This window comes from Nannospalax galili, unplaced genomic scaffold (assembly GCF_000622305.1).
Source record: "Nannospalax galili isolate Female #2095 unplaced genomic scaffold, S.galili_v1.0 scaffold249, whole genome shotgun sequence".
NCBI lineage: Eukaryota > Metazoa > Chordata > Mammalia > Rodentia > Spalacidae > Nannospalax > Nannospalax galili.
Window position 1 is genome coordinate 265087 of NW_008360307.1, and position 20774 is coordinate 285860.

Consider the following 20774-nt stretch of genomic DNA (forward strand, 5'->3'; position numbering starts at 1 on the left):
CTGCATGAGGAAACCTCTCTGGTGAGAGTTGAGAGATGCATTAATCTATGAGTATAACAATAAGTCTTTAGGAGTCAATTTAATACTATGTATATTTATCAGAATAAGAGTAGCAGGTTCTACCCGATGGTGTATGACCTGTCTAAGCACACATCCCTAGGCCTGATATCAGTGTCAGGTATGAACTTCATCTTGTGAAGCAGACTTTAAATCCAAGTAGAAAGTGGTTGTTTACTCCCGTGGCATTCTTGCCACCCTTGCACTAGTGGGCCTACCTTGCCAGGCCAGTTGTTGTAGCTCACAGCATTCACAGCTGGGCAAGGCTGATGGTTAATTTTTATCTTCCTATAGCATGAATCCCACCTTCCAGCTTCATGAAAGCTAGCCAGTAGAGATGAAACTTCGAAGTCAGTACCAGCTTGATTTCTCCTTGTTTGTTCTACAATTAATGTGGTATCTTCAAAGGACATCATCATTTGACAGAAGAGGCAACCTACAGATATATATTAGAATATATAAATAATTAAACAAATAGAACAACCCAATTAACAATTGGGGCTAAGAACTGAACAGGGAGTTCTCAAAAGATGAAACACAAATGGATAAGAATTTTTTTTTTTAATATTCAACGTCTTTAGCCATCAGGGAAATGCAAATTAAAGCTATTTTGTGATTTCATCTTGCCCAAAAAACAAACAACAACAAACACCAGTGAGGATGTAGGGAAAGGGGAACTCTTATTTACAGCTGGTGGGAATGCAAACTGGTACAGCCACTGTGGAAACCCGTGTACAAATTCCTCAAAAAGGTAGAAATAAATCTACCACATGATTCAACCCTAACAGTCTTGGGAAATGGACTCTATATCCTACTACAGAGTTACCTATTCATCCATGTTCACTACTACTCTATTCACGATAGTCAGGAAATAGAAACAACCTACCTGTCCATCAGTTGAAGAACGGATAATGAAAGTATGGTATATTTATTTGGATATATTTTTAAGCTGTTAAGAAAAACAAAATGATGAAATTGGTAGGTAAATGAAGGGAACTGGAATTAATCATCCTGAGTGAGGTAACTCAGACCCAGGAAGACAGATGTTGCATGGTTTCTCTCAAAAGTGAATGATACCTTAGAGTCTTTGGATGTATGTATTTCAAGTGTTTTTTTTTTTTTTCTTGTAACTCCATTGCATTGCATGATTCTCAAGCAGAAACTGTGTAGATGATAGTGTTGCATCACTATATTTAAAAGTTGCATATGCCTATTGGTTATTTCAAACATAATATATCCCTTAACTAAAAATTTTGATATTAAAGATATCTTAACAGTCACCTATAAAACCAGTTCTCTGGAGAATTAGATAATCTACTTTAATAAATTCTATGGAGTTGATACTATGGACATAGTACCTTGCATTTAGAATATAATTTGTTAGAGTTCTCTCTAGTATCTTATAATTTAGTCAAGAACATAACACCTATAATAGGAAAACATTAAAAATACTAGTAAGGGCTTTTGAATAAAACTATGATAACATAAATTATTAGCATGCAGTTAGGTAGAGGACTAATGGAAGGAAGTCATCATAGCTGGGTCTATGAAAATTTATGTGAATTTAAAAGGCAGTTATTGGAAGCCTTGTTCCTAGTGCAGGATAACAATGATTATGCAGATATGGCCACAGAACTGGATTCTGTATTTTCTTACAAAATCATTCATGACGTAAATTATGAATGCATAAGAATTATGTTTAGAAGGTTGAATTGTATTGATTGTGGATGGCCTGGAATACTAAGATGAAATGCTGATGATAATGTGCTTCAATGTTGTGAAAATAATTGTTCCTAATGAGCTTTTGAGTCATACCTATAGGCAGAGCAAAGTGGCCATTCTAAGACTACTAGAGGAATCTGGGCATAGGATGCTCTGAATGTAGACTGAGTGTTTCAAACGTGACTGGTCAAGGACAGGGAAACCGTAATATAGGATCAAAAAAAAATTTTCTAATCAAAGGGGACATTGTATAAGAGACAATTTTTTTCAATTTTGTTAGCTTGTAAAATTGATACTGTGAATGCTGTAAGAAAATAATATACGTCAGTGTGAAAGATTATAGGTCTATAAATAATTGATACAACACATAATTAACAGTTATTCATCCGGCCAGACATCTGATACTTTTGCCTTTCCATGTTTTCCCCCATTTGTAACCAGGTCCTTTACTATTTCTACTCTCTGTTTCTAAGCAGCAAACACTGATGCTGTCTCCCAAGGTGTTTTTATCCTAGATTATTCCTTTTTTCACAATTACCTGATGCCACAAATACTTATTGCATATCGATTATATTGTAAGGCCCCGCATTAGACAAAGAAGAAACACAAAAGCTGTTGTTGGTGACTGGTAATTGGTGAACCCAAATACATTTTCAGTAATAGTTTATTATCTAGACTTTGAGAAATGATGTTTTTTCAAAGGAGCAAGAAGAAAATGCTTTTCTTTTACAGAGAGCTGTTTTGTCCTTCTTAAACCTATCAAAGGGTGATTACTTTGACCTGCAGTTTGGGAAACCCACAAACACTGAACACAGATTATCTCCACTAGGGGACAGTGTATCACCATTAGACCTTTTTTCTTCTTCTTCTAATATCATATCTGAAAAATATATACAAAGATAAAGTTAGCATCAAATAATTTGAATTTGACATTAGTGGTAATATTAATGATATTATCAATATAACAAGATGTTTGAGGGTTTACAAAATGTACCACTTGACAGTTTTTCACTTTATATCTGGAATGGATAAATACAGGTACACATATGTACCAGTATAGTTGCAACAGTTTTATTTGCTACAGCATTTGAAGTTTTGTGTAATTTAGAGAATACTTGCATGAGTTTACCAAAAATGTCATGGTAAAGGATATTAATATCAAAGTATATGCTACCTGAATTTCATAACAGGTTTGTAGCTCCAGGAAATTGAATTACTATGGAATTTGCTTAGACAATACAGTGTTTACTGTTCTGGAAGGATTTTATAGTCTCCTGAGACATATAAAGCCTAAATATATACACATATATTTTAGCTTTACGGTTCTCCTTTCAGCCAGATTCATTGCGTTCCTTAGCAGTGATGTGTATTGAGAATGAATATCTCAAAAATCCTTTCATGTTTTCTGTAAAGATTGGAGAAAAATAACATTATAGCCTTTCTTGCTATTCTTTGAAACAGAACTCTACAAAACCCACTTCATACTCACAGTCTAACGAGAACTTTATTACACTTCACCTGTTGGCATAGCACAATGATGAGAACTGGCATTTTAAATTCACTTTTCAAAAACTTCAAGTTCTAGTGCTCTGGAAATTGTTTCTGAGAAGTTTTCTTTGTAGTACATATGTGACTTGTAGAACAAGCAAGGAGAAATCAAACTGGTACTGGCCTCAAAGCTTTATCTTTGCTCATTAGTTTTCATAATACTAGAAGGTTCTGTTCACATTGCTGGCACAGAAAGGTAATCATCAACCTTATCCATCTGTGAACCCTGTGAGCTACATTAATGGCTAGCGTGGCAAAATATGCTCTCTAGGAAAATAGTGGTATGAATGTCATGGAAGTAACCAACCACCTTCTAGTTGGATGTAAGGCCTGCTTTACAAGATAGAGTCCATACCTGACATGGTTATTCCAGCCAAGAGCTGGTTATGAGACAGGTCACAGACCATAGGGGAGAGTCTACTACTATTATTCTGCTAAATAGACACTATCAATCTGACTCTTAATGGTTTATTATTATACTCTTAGATTAGTGCATCTCTCATCTGACTAGAAAGTTTCTTCTTGTAGCAGAAGGCAATTAATGCAGAGACCCACAGCTGGTTAATGTGGAGAGAATAAGGGACTGTAGAGTACTCAGCCCTAAATGGGGTACCTGTATCACACCAAGGGTCAGGGATCATTGTGGGAGACAGGTCAGAAAGGCTGTAACTGCCAGAGGTGGTATATGAATACAAGGAAACTGTATTGTCTGGAAATCACAGGGTTGTTGCACAAATGAACCCCAAGACCTTGTGACAGCAGGTGCACATCTGTGCAAGTTCAAGCCATAAAAAAACCCAGAATAGATGGGGGGAGGTGGACAAGAAACCCCACCCTAGCTGAAGATCTGTTTGCACATGATAACTTCTGTAAGAGGAAGAGTCGGTTTTGTTTACTGGTGTGATGCTTGGTAGGTTGACTAGACACCAAAGACTAGACCCACACCCAAGAGCATTTGGGGAACACATATTAGATTTAATAGGCTTTAAAAAAAAGGCAAATAGAAGACATGAAGTAAATGTTGTAGTAAGGTGGGGTTTAGATGGGGGATGGGGTCTGAATGAAATCAAAATACATTGCATGAAATTCTTTAATCAATAAAAATATTTTTTTTAAGTTGTCTTTTGTCAGAATCAAAAAGGGCAGTGAAGACAGTGTCAATGGAAAACCAACCACTGGTATACTGGCTGAATGCCAGGCTTGTTTGCAATTTACTTTTGGAGATTTCTTGGTATAAATGTCAAGGTAGGAGCTGCGGAGGAAGTGGAAGGAAAGCTGCTGTGAGTTGTAGAGATGTTGCTCCCGATTCCCAGTCTCCAGTGATATTAAAGAATCTCACATTTTTCCAAAAAGTTGCCAGAGGCTTAGAAGTCCTATGAGAGTTTCTGCCTCAAAACTTTACTGCTTTACTGAAGATGAAAGATATGTTGTCATAAGGAAACCAATTCATCAACAGACAGTAAAAAAAGACACACATATGACAAGACCAAAGAAACCTGTAGGGTTCCATTCACAAAATTTAATTATTATGGAGTAAACAGAATTGCCTCGTCTGTTAAAAAGACAATGGTAGCAAAAGCTTTTTCTGTGTGTATCTTTTTATCTTACAGTAGTATAGTTCATGCTAATTTTGAAATTATAGACAGTTGAGAAAGACAAAAGTTTCTAGGTAAAACACAGCAAATTCTGATCCTCAGTATTTCAACTTGCATTAAGAGCATTGCAAATGGGCATTTCATGTGGTTGCTTTGGTATTCTTCCTAATAGTTTATAATCCAATGGTTAGGAAATTCTTCAAGATGCCATTGAATAATTGTTGTATGCCAAATAAAATTAAGTATAAGCTTTGTTACTTTCTTGACATCCAAGTCAACTGAAAGCTAAAACTTGATATATTATTAATTTTCTTTTGGGAGCATTTTAACGAAGACTAGCTGGAATTATTTTCAAGCAAAAAAAATTTTTCTTTGTACACATATTGAAGATATTTGTAGACAGCAGTGTTCTCTAAAAATTTAGACAAAATTCTATATTCTTGATTTTATATGATACAAATTCAGTTTAATTCCCTACATGTAACCAACTTTGAAAATAAATGTAACATAGTTTATTTTTCTTATGAATAACATAAAGTAAGTTTATAATAAAAAATTTTTGCCAGGGGTGGTGGCTCACACCTTTAATCCCAGCACTTGGGAGGCAGAGGCAGGCAGATCTCTGTGAGTTTGAAGCCAGCCTGGTCTACATAGTGAGTTCCAGGCCAGCTGGGACTATAGGGAGACTCTGTCTCAAAAATGAACAACAAATTTTTTTTTAATATAGCAAAGTACAAAGAAAAGAGAACTACTGTCAATCTGCCTTCACCAAATGGATTTTGTTAACTTTTCGGATTTTTAGCAAGCTGATTGCACAGAGACCACTTGTTTCCATTTTCAGGTGGGTATCATTAGAGCTTCATTAAGAAAAAGAATGAATGCTGTATTGTCAACCACATGTTAGATATTTATTGTTTTGCAAGAGAATAGAGTTTTAAGTAAAAGTCTTGTAGTGTTAGGAAGTACGGGTGGGCATGGCAGTAATTGCAGTTGGAGGGAAATGCAGGTTTTTACATATCTTAGGGCATTAAGTAACGTGTTTTTTCTTTAAATTCAACATCCATATTTTAAATTTTTTATGTATTAGTATGTAAACACTGGTGTACCTAATTTAAAATTTACAGTTTTAATAGTGAATAAAGTGAAATCAGGATAGACCTGAACCCCAGAAATTAATGTTGTTGGTCATAGAGAGTAAATGAACTGCTGATAAATTCGATTAGGGTTGTTTTTTTCTTTTTTTTTTTAACTTTAAAAAATTATTTATTTTATTTTATGTGTATGCATGTGTTGCCTGCATGTAGGTAAGTGCACCCATGTTGTGCAGTGCCCATGGGAGGTCAGAAAAGACTGTCAGATCCCCAGGGACTGGAGTTACAGACGTTGTTCGCTGCCATGGGGTGCTTGGACTTGAACGCGAGTCTTCTCAAGAATAACCAGTGTTCTTAACTGTGGAGCCATCTCTTCAGCCCCAGGGTTGTTTTCCTTTAAAGTGTGGGGATATAGGCATTTACCTTTTTTGCACTGCAGTTGTTTGACCTGGTTTATGACCTTGCTGCATAGCATTAAGAATCAGTGTGTGATTATCAAAGTGTTCCTTGTCCATTCTAGACTCTGCCCTTTGCCTTCCTTCTTTCATCGTTTGGTTTCTTTCAGAATCCTCCCAGAATTCTGTGATACTTCCATGTCCTGTTTCCCTCCTCTGGTGTGCCCAATAATCACAATAGTTCCTTGAGTCTAGTAGTAAGTGTATTTGGGTACATTAGGTAGCATTGTTTGTGCAGGAATCCAGCTGACTTATTTTATTCTTTTCTGTTTCCTGAAGCAAATATTCCATGTTGACTTGCCTGCTGGGCTAACCCAAGCAGGGTTTTCTTTGTGGGAAGGGGACATGTCAGTAGGTAAGGAGTAAAATAGAGCGGTAATAACATCATGTGACAACCATTAAAAAGTAATTGCACTGTTTCTGTCTGTGCTCATCTCAGATCGTTTTACTTATCTTTAGGATCCTCAGCACTCCCCTTGCTCAGTTTATCTCATGTCAGACTAGCTCAGATGATTATTAACTTTAGTATTATGTTTTTCATACTAAAATATTTTTTAGTATAGGGGCTATGTTGAAATTTTCCAATTTCTTCAAAATTCTACCAGTTTTATACATGTGTTAATCATAGTTATTTCAAAATCCTTGTATTCTGATTTTAATTTGTATATCATTGCTAGATCCGCATAAATTGATTATTTTGTTTTCCTTGGTGAGGTTTTGTGTTTGTTTGTTCATTTGTTTCTTTGCCTTCTGCTTCCCTTCCATGCCTCACTGTATTATGAGTGACACACTTTATTATTATTATTTTTACTTTTTATTTTTTGGATGTATTCTTATTGAGTATTTATGTGTTTCATATAATAGAGCTTAATCAAATTTAGACCCCCTCTATTATCCATGCCCCTTCATAGACCCCCCCCAACACAGGATTTCATGCAGTCTGTCATATATGTTAAGCCCTTTGAAGTCAAACATTGTACCCAGATATCCTTTGGTTCAAGTTCATCCTCTGGAATCTAGTCAGCCTATCTAGAAATCTTTAAGAAGATCTACTCTCCCTTACACAGCAGTAATCAGTTTCCCCTAGTTTCTAGGCTAGAGTTGGGGCCTGCTACCCATTTCCCTAGTTCTATACTGGGTTTTTGTCTAAGTTGGCATGGCTCTTGTGCATGCTGTCACCATTGTTGCAAGTTCATATGAGCAAGTTCGCAGTGGCCTGAAAGCCTGTTTCCTTATGTCCATGCACCAACCCTGGCTCTTACGATCTTTCCACCCTGTCTTCTGCAATAGTCCATGAGCTGTGTGTAGGTGAGGTTTAATATAGGAGTCCTATCCAGGGGCAAACAGCCTGCAGTTCCTTATTCTCTAAAACTTAGCTCATTGTGGCCTTCTGTGTGCATCACACTCTCTTGTATGAGCTTTGCTGGTGAGAGTTGAGGGCTATATTAGTACTCTCTCTACCCCAGGTTCTGCTATGTCCTATGAGCCTTAGGTGTAGAGGTTCCACTGTAGATGTGTCACTTAGGGATGGGCATCTCTCAGACATATATTCTCTGTGTGTGTGTGTGTGTGTGTGTGACCAGTTGTGGAACTCTGTAATGGCCTCCATCTGTTGCAAAAACTCTTTAATTACTGAAAATTTTAAGGGATGTAGGTGGTTTTTTATTTCCTCTAAAGAATACCAAAATTGGTTCTGGTAAACAGTTCTGTTACTGGGAGATGAGCTTGAATTTGTGGAAACCTTTTAAACTTTCTTGGGGAAGGACTAGCATACTCCCCCCCCCCCTGCCATTCCCAGGCTATAGTCCCAACCTTTCAAAGACCTCAATGGACAGTCATGAGTGTTCATGAGTATTCTTTTAATTTTGGCTGGACCCAGACCTAATTTGCACAGTTAGGAACTGACAGAATTATTAAAACTTCTGGGTGAATGCTTTCTCTTAAAAACTTTGAATGTATAGATTCAAGCCATCTTGCCAACTCAAAATTGTGATGTTTTCCATCTATAAACTTTACATTAAAATTTTCTCCTTGAACTTTTTCTATCATTCGTAGTGGTAAAATGCTCTCAACAAGATAGCTGTGGTATATGTTCCTAGCTAAGTAGATCTTTTTTCAAGAAATATAGCTATGCATTTGTTACTAATAACTACAATCAATTGGTTATAGATACTGAGTGTGATATATATTAGCTATTGTATCATAACTGAAACCAGTACATTGCATAAAAATAATTCTAACAGCTATTCAATATATATGAGGTATCAGCCAGTACTTTGGATATATGTTTTATCTAGTTTATTTTCCACAAAAAATTATGTGAGGTAGCTAATATTGCAGTCCCATTTTATATGATAATATGGTGTGTTAGCTTTTTGTCACTTAGACAAATACTTGAGATAAACAATTGAAAATGGAAAAGATTTATTTTGTCTCATGGGTTGAAACTTTAGTCCACTAGTCCAATTTCTTCAGGCCTTGGCAACACATGAACAGTGAATCATGGTAGGAATTAGCAGATGTTTCACTAAATTTTCGTTTTCCCACTGGGAGACCCGCCCCCACTCAGGGTCTCCTGGTCCTAACGTGGATTGAGGAACCAACTTAAGACATTCCATTTGGATTTTGCACAGTTTAAATGACATTCGGGAGGGGGTGACTTATAAAAACATAGATTCTTCTCGGCTTTTCAGTTTCCATATTTGAAATGCATTCCATCCCATATCCCCCCATACACATACACTCACTGTTCACCTGTGCTCCCTATGGCGGCAACTCTACCCCTTTTTCTGCCCTGTGCTCTGCGTTTCCTTCTCACCAGTCTGAGTGCCTCATCTTGCTCCATCCCACCTTGGAGCCCCCGAGATGGGCGGGGCATCCGCCTCAAAAGGCTACTACCCCATTCACCTCTGTGCTCCAAAGCCCACACCCAAACATAAGTCAGGTGGCTTCCCAAAACCAACAGCCACACAGAATGGCGAGAGAGCGACATTGTGGTTTTCTTGGCTTGTATCTCCATAGCCCTGCCCCTTAATGGGCTTGACTCCTTCCCGAGAGTGTGGGAAGGAGGTGGGACAGTGGCTTGTCAGAGGAACTTCCAGGTCACAGCAGGGGAAGCTGTTCACTACATGACAGCACAGTGCATCATGGTAGAAATTAACAGGGAAGGCTGTTCATTACACGGCAGCACATTGAGTGCACCGCGGCAGAATTTAGCAGAGGAGGCTGTTCACTTCATGGCAGCCAAGAAGCAAAGTGAGCGCTCAAAAGGGCAAGGGCCTGGAATCCTCCAGTATCTTAGACTCTACCACCTTCTCTGTAGTGCTGCAGGCTGGCAGCTAAGCCTTTATCACATGATCCTTTAGGGACCATTAAAGACCCAAACTAGAGCATCTGGAAAGCTATACAACCTTAGTCATCTGCCCAAAGATCCTGGAAAGCTGTCCAGTCTGACAGTATATCGTGAGTTCTCAAGTGCATAATTCATTAAAAGAATGCTGTATTTCATTTAAGGAATATATAAATGAGCCAGTACACACAAATTACCTATGAAAATCATTTTATATTTATGATGCATACACATTTTTAAAATCAAGAAAAGGATCACTTTAAAAAATATATGTATTTTTTTATGTTTACAGAATGATTAACAAGACAGTTTCAGATGCCCAACATGCACTCCCTTACCATCTTATATAAAGTTGGAACATTTATTCCTTTTTTGTTTGTTTTATCTATACATGTTTGGCTCTGGTGTTGCTCTATTTCTTCTACTCTCCAGAGGCCCCTCTGGGCCAAGGCAGTTTCTCAAACATCCCTTGCTCTTATGACAATTCAGTATTATTTTTCTATTTTAAATTTTTTGTGCTAACATGTTAACTGTGCATATTAGCTCCGTTCAGTGTAGTATTTCTGCACTCAACTACCATATGAACTGACGACCAGCTTCCCCTTTCCATGCTCGCTGCCTCTTGCTAATGCTTTCACGTCACCTTTTTGAGCCTATATATTGATCTGGACAGCTTTGAGGATTATTTATCATTGTAAAATGCCTTTCTCTAGATATTTTTCTGATGTATTGCTTATAGTTAGACTTGGGCTATACATTTTGTGAGAAAAAAACTTTTTTATAAATTATATCAAGAGTAAATAGTATATCAATATGATTTTTCACTGTTCATAATGACCTTGTTTGCTTAATTTAGCATTAAATGTTTTTCAATAAGATTTGGAACTCGTAAAGGAGTATGCAGATATGTTCATTTGCATCAATAATAAGAATGATCCTCTGTATTACCTTTCTGCTTTCCACCCTCCTCTGAGATTAAAATGGTTTTTTGCACAGACATTTTCAAAAAGTGTAACTTTTTTTTTTACAAACAGCCTTATTGAAGTATAGTTTATGTAGGTAAAATTCATCATTTAAAGTATATGCAGTGATCATTTTAGCTTGTTCAGAATTGTACAATCATCAGTATTAGAGCATTTTCATTTGTTTCATAACCCTAGCATCCTCTTCCTTTTCTTTTCTTCCTTACCTCAATGCTCCCCTGTACCTCCCAGCCTCAGACAATCACTTATCTAAATGTTGTCTTTAAATGTGCGCTATTTTGGACTTTGAAAGTGTTCCTCCTAACTATGACGACATATCCTTCATCAGCATCTTCCCATATCTAGACTCCTAAACTCCCAAGCCTCTGAGAACCACATGCTCCTTTCTACTTCTGTGAACTCAACATGTTTAAATTCTACATGACTGAAATCATACGATATTTTCTCTGTTCCTGGCTTACTGCACTTCATGTAACATATTCTTGGTTAATTCACCTTGGAAGTGACATGGTTTCTTTCTTTTTTATGGCCAAATAGTGCTGTTATATCACATTTCCTTTTCATTTATTTATTGATGGTTGAGACGTAGTGGTTGATTATGTATTTGGCAATGGGGAATGACACTGCAATGAGCATAGAGAAGAGGTGTCTCTCGATGTAGGGATTTATTTCCTTTGTCTTTATACTCAGCAGTGAGATTGCTGAATAATATGGTTTTTTTTTTTAAAATTTTTCAAGAACCCCATATTGTTTTCCATGACAGCTGTACTTGCAGTTCCCCCAAGGTGGTCAAGGACCCCTCTTGTCCACATTCTCATCGTCTTTGCTTTGTGTTCTCTTTTTGATGGTAGACATTCTTCATAGAGTGATGTGATATGTCAATATGGTTTGCATTTATAGGTTTATAAGAAATACTGAACATCACCCATCAGTACAGAAGTGGTTATTCTTTTAATTTTTAAAAAATTACATTATAGTTGTTGGGGTTTGTGTAGGCATGCCGCTGTGCACACATGGTGGTCAGAGGACACTTTGTAGGAGTTAGTTCTCTCCTTCCACTCAGAGTCAGGGTTCAAATTTAGATCACGAGATTTGGTAGCCCAGGCCTTTACCCACTAAGGCACCTTGCTAGTCCAAGAAGTACTTTTTCAAGGTATATATTCAAATTCTTATTTTTTCTGTATTACAAATGCTGTTATAGAGATACTGAGTTTTGAGGTGAGCTAAAAATCTGTAACTTGGTATTTTATGTAATAGAATTTTCTGAGTGTATGTTTTGTCAATATTTATTTGGTTATTTATTTGAGACAGAGTCTTGCTATAGAGTCTATACTGGCCTCTACCTTGCAGTCCTCCAACCTCAACCTCCCAAGAACTGGTATTCTGGGTATGTACCACCACACCTGGCTCTGATCAGTTTTTACAAGCCCATGTTTTTCAGCAGCAAAATGATTAAATGAATTCAGGCCAAAGGGAAAACAATGGGCTTTTTTTTTTCTTAATGAATTCTTGTTCTTCAAAAAGAAACCTAGAAGTAATCTTTAAGAGAATATCTTCCTTTTTTTTTTTTTTTTTTTTTTTTACAGCCATCTTACGTTCTTTTTTTTTTATAGCTCCCTGTAGCCACAGCTGGCCTGGAACTTGCTATGTAGACCAGGCTGGCTGCCTCCTGTGTGTATGCTGGGATGTGCTGGGATTAAAAGTGTGCACCACCACACCCAGCCATCTTACGTTCTTTTTTAAAAAATATTTTATTTATTATTTTTATTTTATGAGTATGTGTGTATTGCCTGCATGTAGGTAAGTGTACCCATGTTGTGCAATGCCCGCAGAAGACAGAAGAGCTATGTAGACCAGGCTGGCTGCCTCCTGTGTGTATGCTGGGATGTGCTGGGATTAAAAGTGTGCACCACCACACCCAGCCATCTTACGTTCTTTTTTAAAAAATATTTTATTTATTATTTTTATTTTATGAGTATGTGTGTATTGCCTGCATGTAGGTAAGTGTACCCATGTTGTGCAATGCCCGCAGAAGACAGAAGATGCTGTCGGATCCCCTGGGACTGGAGTTACGGACAGTTGTAGCTGCCATGTGGGTGCTGGGATTTGAACCCAGGTCTTCTGCAAGAACAGTCAGTGTTCTTAACTGCTGAGCCATCTCTCCAGCCCCATCTTACATTCTTTATTAACTAAAAATATGGAAATCTTAGAGCTGTCTAAATGATTTTATAAAATGCATTCTGAGATATATAAAATTTGATTTTTTTTTCTAACACCAGGATCTTAAACAGTTTTTCCTTAATTTCACTGGCTACTGTGCTACCTTTATTATGGCACGTATTAATGAGTGTCAAAGGGGTTTTAGAGGTAAACTATTTCTCTGTTTCTAAAGAGGAAGCCTTAATTGTCCTCTGAGCCTAGGGAGATATGTATTATAAAGCCTGTAACATTGCAAGTAATTCATTGTGTGATAAATTCATACCAATGGTTTGTATTAAGTTCAGTTTTAAATGCTTATTTCTGTCTTTTGATGATGTGGCACAGGTAATACCCACTCCCATATAAATACACCATATTTTCAGTAAGCTCAAGCATATTCCACTTTAGAATCTTTTATGTGCCTTGTGATACTCTGGAAATCAGAATAATGTTTGGAAACTACTATTGAAATGTCATGTAAAATGTCTTTACAAGAAACAAAGTAGCTGTCATTCAGCTCTCCTGTGTCTTCAGCTGTTCATCCCTTAATATACAATCAGAAATTTGAGCAGCTTAGGCAGCATGGCCTCTGGCCATTGTCCATAAGTAAAGAATGCAGGAAGGGTTAGTGGGGACACAAGGGTAGGGGTGAGCCTTCAAGTATGTATTTTTCAGGACAGAGGAGATGGCTCAGCGGTTAAAGTACTTGCTGAGAAAACAAGAGGACCAGAGTTCAGGTACCCCAAAACCACTTAAATGTTGAGTGGGTATGGTCGCCTGCCCATAGGTTCAACCTATAGGGGATTCCATCAGCAAGTTGGCTAATGAGACTAGATATATTGGTAATCTCTGGGATTGACTGAGTATATGAAGTGGAAGAGGGATCGAGAAGGGATCCTTCAACTTTGGGACTCTGCACACACATACACAAATGTGCATACACGTGTGTGTCACACCCCCACAAACACCCACACACATGTGAACACATGTACATCTACATACATGTACACTACACATTTGTGGACATGAAAAAAAGAAAAGACAAAATTTTTTGTCTATGTTATTCTCAGACTTCAGGCTAAATAAACATGCCAACAAAAATAAACAAAATAACGAAACAGTAGTGGGTGTCAGATAAGTTACACTGAATGGATGGCGACATCTCTATCATAGCCACAGTCTCCACTGCTTTGAGTTCCTAATGACTTATGGACTGCTCCCATAAGGTATGCATGGAGTTAAGTATTCTATATTCAGAGTTAGAATAAAAATTATTAATATCATAAAATCTTGAACTGGTGAAATGAATGATCAGCTAAAGAGACTGCAAAAGTGCAGCTTGCTAGAGAAATTCAGCTGTAGAAACATAAGTCACCTCACCCAAACTGGGCTGGAGGAGAGAAGTCAGGGTAGGCTGGAAGAGTCCCAGACACCTGGGTTGAACTGTAAGGCGTATCCAGGGTCAGCCAAGCCAGCAAGGGTGTGAGAAAGCTTTTCTGGCAAGAAATCAGTGGTTGCAGAGGGATTCAAGCTCAGAAAGAGAGCTTGTGTGGGCAGTTGTAAAGACCTGTCTGAGGTTTGCAGAGGGGAGTGAGGTTAAGGGAATGTCAAAAATCTGGAAGAATAAAAGACACACACACACACACATGTATGTGTGTGTGTATGTATATATGGTCTTTTTGAGACAGGGTCTCCCTGCAGCCCCAGCTGTCCTGGAACTCACTATGGAGACCAGGCTGGCATAGAGATCCACCTGCCTCTGTCTCCCTAGTGCTGGAATTAAGGCATGCACCACCATACCCTTATATTTTTAAAATTTACATTTCTCTGTCTCTCTGTTTCTGTTTCTCTCTCCTATCTCTGTTTCTCTGCCTCTCTGTCTCTCTCTGTGTGTCTCTCTGTCTCTCACTGTCTCTGTATATGTGTGTTATGCGGTCACACATCCTTGCCACAGCAATCATGTGGATGTCAGTGGACAACTTTCAGGAGTCATTTCACTCCTTCTATCATGATAGTTCCAGTGATTGACTCTGGATTGTCAGGCTTGGCAGCAAGTACCTTTACCCACTAAGCCATCCCCCTGGCCTCCAGAACTTTTTATTGCCAAGTAAAAGGATACCCTTCAAAGGACTTGGGACAAAAAGAATGATCTGATCAGATTTACATGTAGTGTGAGAACTTTGACTGCTATGTGAGAAGTTGGAAGAAGAAGGCAAGGCTTAAGTGGTCCTGAGATTGTTCTTGTAATTGGTGGCAGGTGTGTTATGCTGGCAGTGGGACTTTGAGTGCCACTGTCTTTAATGCCTTACTTACCCTAATGTACAAGGCAATCAACAATGAGGCAGTAGACATGACACCAAAATTGGTCAGAAATCAGATTAAGAGAAAATAATCTCTTATTTCCTTCTGTTAGTATTTGAAATTGTGTCAGTGTTTTTCTTTATATCTTTAGCAGCTTAAAAAAAAAAAAAAAAGAAAAAAAAAAAGAAAAAACAATCAGGTGCTTCCAATGTGACTCCCTTTTTTTAGAGGACTCAGTTCATGCCAATAGTGAGGGCCTGAGTTTATAAGATGCCCAATCCAAGGAGCTGCAGCTCCTACAAAATGTTTCTTAGTTAATTGAATGTGTGACATGAAATAATAATTGTTTCATCTTTTATTTTCAGGATGAGCCGAAACTACAAGAGAGTTTAAGGCAAGGTGCCACAATTATTGCTGCCGTAGTTAAAGAAAGAAGCTCTGCACTTGGTGGTCAGCTCCTGGTAGCCTGAGAACACAGGCAAAACTAAAACCAAACAACAAGAAAAGAAATGACCTATAAAGCTTCCAAGACATTTCCCCAGAACCCTATCTTGTACTTTATTCCCCACCCCCATTCTCTCCTAGTGTTCGGTAGAAAGTTTTAGTTGTTTTATACATCTTGCAACTTGTAGAATGTGATGCTTAGATTGTGAAAATAGGTTAATGTCTGTGCCTATGAAATTATTTGTGTCAAATGTAAATGGGCTCAACCAGAGACAAATAAGTCGAAAATAACTGCCTTTCATAAAGAATCTTTTCAAAACTGCTGAAAGTCCAAATTGAAAGGATAAGGGCTCAGCTGCTCCTTCAAGTAAGGAGACTGTAGGAAGCTTAGCTGTTATCTTAGATCTATTGTTAATTAACAGCTTGATCACATTATAATGAGACTAATGACTAAGATTTACCTTGTATTATTGTATTATTGTTAATTGCCTTGTTTTGAAATTTACCAAACCTTAAAATGGAGGGGAACTGGGAAAACAGCTCTGGGAAAGTGCTTGCCTCACACGTATGGGACCCCTGGACCAGCATCACAAAAGGCAATGAAAAAGAGAAAGAAAAATTTGGGAGTGTGGGGTGTAACAGGAAATGGAATTGTTTCAAATTATTTTCACTTTTGTCTGCTATTACTCTAGATCTCTAAAGAGCTTGTGATTGTTTTCTGCTTTTCTATCATTTTTAAATTGTGTGCTTTCATCAGTTGTTGGAATGTGAATATTTTGAAGTTTTTAATTTTTCTGAGTAAGTTTAAGAGAAGTCTGGAGCGCTACATCAAAACAGAGTTACTTGAAGCTGTCCCTGGATATAGGCTTCCAAAAGTCAGGGGCGCTATTGCATGTCTTGGAATTAAATTAGTTACTTTTGATGTAGGCACTGCTGCCTTGTTTAATCAATTTCTTTGTCTGCACATATTATTATTTATCTTTATATTGCATTTAATAATAATTATATACAGCCATTAAAATACCTTTTAGTCTATACATACATTTATTCCATTGAAATAAATTAGATCAGGTCATTTCAGGACTTAGACTGAATGAGGAGATTATGAGTTGCATGAAATCTTTTCAGTGGAAAGGGGACAATAAAATATCTGCTTTCTGAAATGTCTCCTTTAGCATGGTAGATAATTTCCTGTTTCAATCAGACTTAATATCAAGTGTTAATATCAGAGTAAATGTGTTACATTTGAATAATAGAGATCTCAAGTATGGACGTTGTATGGAGTTCATATTTTACAATTAAATAGTAGTGACAGAATGTAATAGGCATGGGATATTTTGCAGTTGATCCTAAATGAATGCTGCTTGCATCTAAATGCTGCTTGAATCTGCTTGAATATAAATTACTGGGCTCACCTTTTTTTTTTTTTTTTTTGTATTAAGAAATACAAATCAGTTAACTCAGATTAATGGGGTCAAAATATATAGGCATTTGTAGACTTTGGTTAGAACTTGTGTGTCTCTGTTGAGGTGCCCCCAGCTGGGGGCAAAAGGCCCTGCGGTGAAGTCCACACTCTGGGCCTAAAGGTTTTAAGACTTTCAAAGTCTTCATAAGGTAGAAGGGCAATGTTACCAAGATTTTAAAGAGAGGATGAGTGGCTTTAATAGGCAGACGCTTGGTATATCTATACCACAACAAGATTGTTCTATAGACTGCTGGCTAGGTCAGCATAGATTTCAATTTAGTAAAGATTGTTACAGGGGACAGGCATTTACACAGAGTATACATTAGTGATTCATAACATAGAAAATGTAGAAGAAATACCCCACTCTCCCCAGCCAGCACTGTTTAGATAAGGAAAGTGGGACTTGGGGTCTTATTTACCTTGTCCAAGGTCATGGGGCCACATCGTTAAGAGGCAGGAAGACTGAGAATCAATTTTAAGCTCATATCCCTATATAACAGTGAATCTTGGCAAAGACATTCAAAGGAGAAGCTGAGAGATCTAAGTAGGATTTTGGAGCAAGCCCTGAAGAATGGAAAAGGTGAGGGGCACATGTTTGTGGCTGCATATGCCCCAGGGCTCCTGACTTTCCAGCCACCATTCCAACAGAAGGAGGCATGAAAGAAATGGAAAAACTTGGTGACCAAGAGAAAAAGGTAAACTATTCTTTTGTAAAAGACCCAGAAGTAATTTTACATTTTTTCTCACTGCTTTGCAAATTTAATTACTTTAATAAATTGTCCATTCTCACTTTGTTTGCCAAAATTTACTTTAAAAAATAGTAATTATGCTACAAAGTTGCTGAAATAGCTTTTACTTATAGGCAAGTTTTGGAAAGTCTTCTACTTCTAAATTTATACTACTTAGTTAAATACAATGTAAAGTGAGTCGTTTGGGGAATTTGGCACTGACCAAGAGGACCAATGACTCGTATTAGCTAGGGGTAGTGTTTTTACATTGTAATACTCAATTTAAGAAGTGACTTGTGAGTGTTCTCATCTAAAAGTCAGGCCCTACATCTGTTGGAGCCGTAACTGTGCAGTCATCTTGGGCATGCTGTGCTGAATTAATAGGAAAGTTCTTTTTCTATTCTAATTAATTATCACTACAGATTTCATTTCACATTATATAATTATGGTAATCACTATGAAAATCAAATAGCAAAACATTAAAATATGTAAATTCCACATTGTTTTAAAGTTGAAACTAATTGTGGATTCATGGAAACATAATGTATAGCATTTTAAGTAAAACATTAAGCAAACTATTTAGAAGAAGAAATAGTGAAGGTATTTTCAAAGATCAATTTAAAAATAAACAGAATAAATTTAAAATTCGATTAATTTAGAGCTAAAACAATTTAAACTCAGTGGTCTAGTAATGACTGTGTAGATAGTGTTCAGTATTATTTGGTTTCTATTCTTGTACAAGTAAGTTTCAAAACTGAAGAATACACACATATTTTTAAGATGAAAAGTAAAAACTAAACCTAAAGATTCTGAATATGTCCTTTTCAAAATAATATATAAGCATTAAAAATTGATAAGCAACTAATAAATTATTGATATTTTGTAATCTAATTGCATTTTATTTTACATTTAGCACATACATAATTTTCAAACTAACCCAGTCACAACTGAATATTCTCAAAATATAAGTGTAAATTATCCCTCCCAATATGCTCTTCTTTGCCATGCCCTCACATTCCCCACCCCAGTTAACATTTCCTGTTCCTTCTATTTCCCCCCTTTATATCACTGCATTCTATCTCCCCTCCCATGAAGGGATAACTAATACTAAAGGCCTTTAGAAAAAAATCATATGGAAACTTATCACCTTAGAAGCTTCTTAAAGTATACACTTACACTTTACAACAAAGAAATTAAAAGGAGTTACCTTATAACAGGGGTACATTGCCCCTATTAGACAGCATAGACTAGCAAAGTAAAAACACAGTGACAGGAACGGACTCTTTCTTTTGAATCTGTTGGCCAGGGGTCCCATAGACATTCAGACAATATCAGCCATTGCCTCTTCTCTTGGTTACCCACAAGAATTTGATAGTAAGACTCCATTGCTGAAGACACTACATGCATGAACCATAGGAAAAACAAGGAGAAAACAAGCTGGTACTGACTTCAAAGTTTCATATTTAGTGCTGGAAGGCATGATACATGCTACCAAAAGTAAAAAGAATTAATCATTATCCTTCCCAGTTGTGGGTCCTGTGTTCTTCAACACCAACTGGCCTGGAAAGATATGACCTCTGGAGCTGTAGTGGCACAAATATTATGGGAGTAACCAATCACTTTCTAGTTGGATTTAAGGTCTGCTACATAAGATGGAGCTTATACCTAACATTGCTATCAGGCCTAGGAACATGTGGCTAGAGAGACCACAGACCATAGAGGGGAGCCTTATACTGTTATTCTGCTAAATGGATAGAGTATCAAAGTGATTACTAGTGACATCGCTATACCCATAGATTAGTGGGCATCTCTCAGTTCTCACCAGAGAATCTTCACTATGCAGCAGATGGTGATTAACACACAACAGGCTAACATGCAGAGAATAAGAAACTGTAAACGAACATCTGAAGCGAACATCTATATCAAACTTCTGCCTCCAAAGGCTCAGAGATCATTGCATAAGAAGTGACAGAAAGATTTCAAGAGCCAGAGGTAGTGGATGACCACAAAGAAACCAGAGTTTTCCAGACAGCTGGTAAGTTACTCATATGAACTCACAGCAATGGCAACAGCTTGCACAAGTCCTATTTAAACTCAAGCCAGAAAAAATCCAAGCATAGACCTTGTTAAGTGGGTATGAAACCCCAACCCTACTTGAGGAACTATTGAAAACAAATGGCTTCTGGGAAGGGAAGAGTAGTCTTGAGTAGGTTAATGAGGCTCCAGTGGATGGATCCACACCAAAGTGCATTTGACTCTACAGATATATATCTGAAACTGGAGGTAGTAAGGGGAGGTGCAGCTAGGGGAGGGGATCTAAATATGACCAAAATATGTTGTGTGAAAGTTGCAAAAATTCAATAAAAAAGGGAAAGGATAAAACCAACAACAAAAGTGAAGGAAACCCTGTCATTTGCAACAGTATGAACAGACCTGAAGGATATCATGCTAGGTGAAATAAGGCCAACACTGAGAGACAAATACTGCTTATATTTGGAATTTGTAAAAGTCAAATTCACAGAAGAGGTTAGAATAGGAGGGCTGGGAGATGTTGGACAAAACATAAAGTTTTACTTAGACATGAAAAATAAATGTACAGGAAATCTACTATACATCATAGTGACTATAGTTAATAATAACTTACTGTATAGTATTTGAAATTTGCTAAGTATGTGAGGTAAAATTCGTACTAATTGGCTCAACCAGCCATTACACCATGAGTTTAAAAGTGGGTCTTGTGCACGCGGTCACTGTTGTTGGGAGTTCATATGAGTAATTTCCCAGCTGTCTGGAAAACTCTGTTTCCTTGTGGTCATCCACCACAATCTTTCTGTCAC

At 37.3% G+C, this 20774-nt stretch overlaps 1 protein-coding gene across 1 annotated transcript in view; it reads left to right on the top strand.

Moving 5' to 3' along the window:
- The window catches only part of LOC103726802 (D-ribitol-5-phosphate cytidylyltransferase-like), a 273724-nt gene extending 257385 nt beyond the window's left edge, over positions 1-16339 (top strand). Inside the window, exon 7 of the mRNA XM_008824429.3 lies at positions 15666-16339. Coding sequence (XP_008822651.1) covers positions 15666-15770 — 105 coding nt within the window. The 3' untranslated portion in view covers positions 15771-16339. The remainder of the gene's footprint in view (positions 1-15665) is intronic.
- Positions 16340-20774: the final 4435 nt, after the last annotated feature.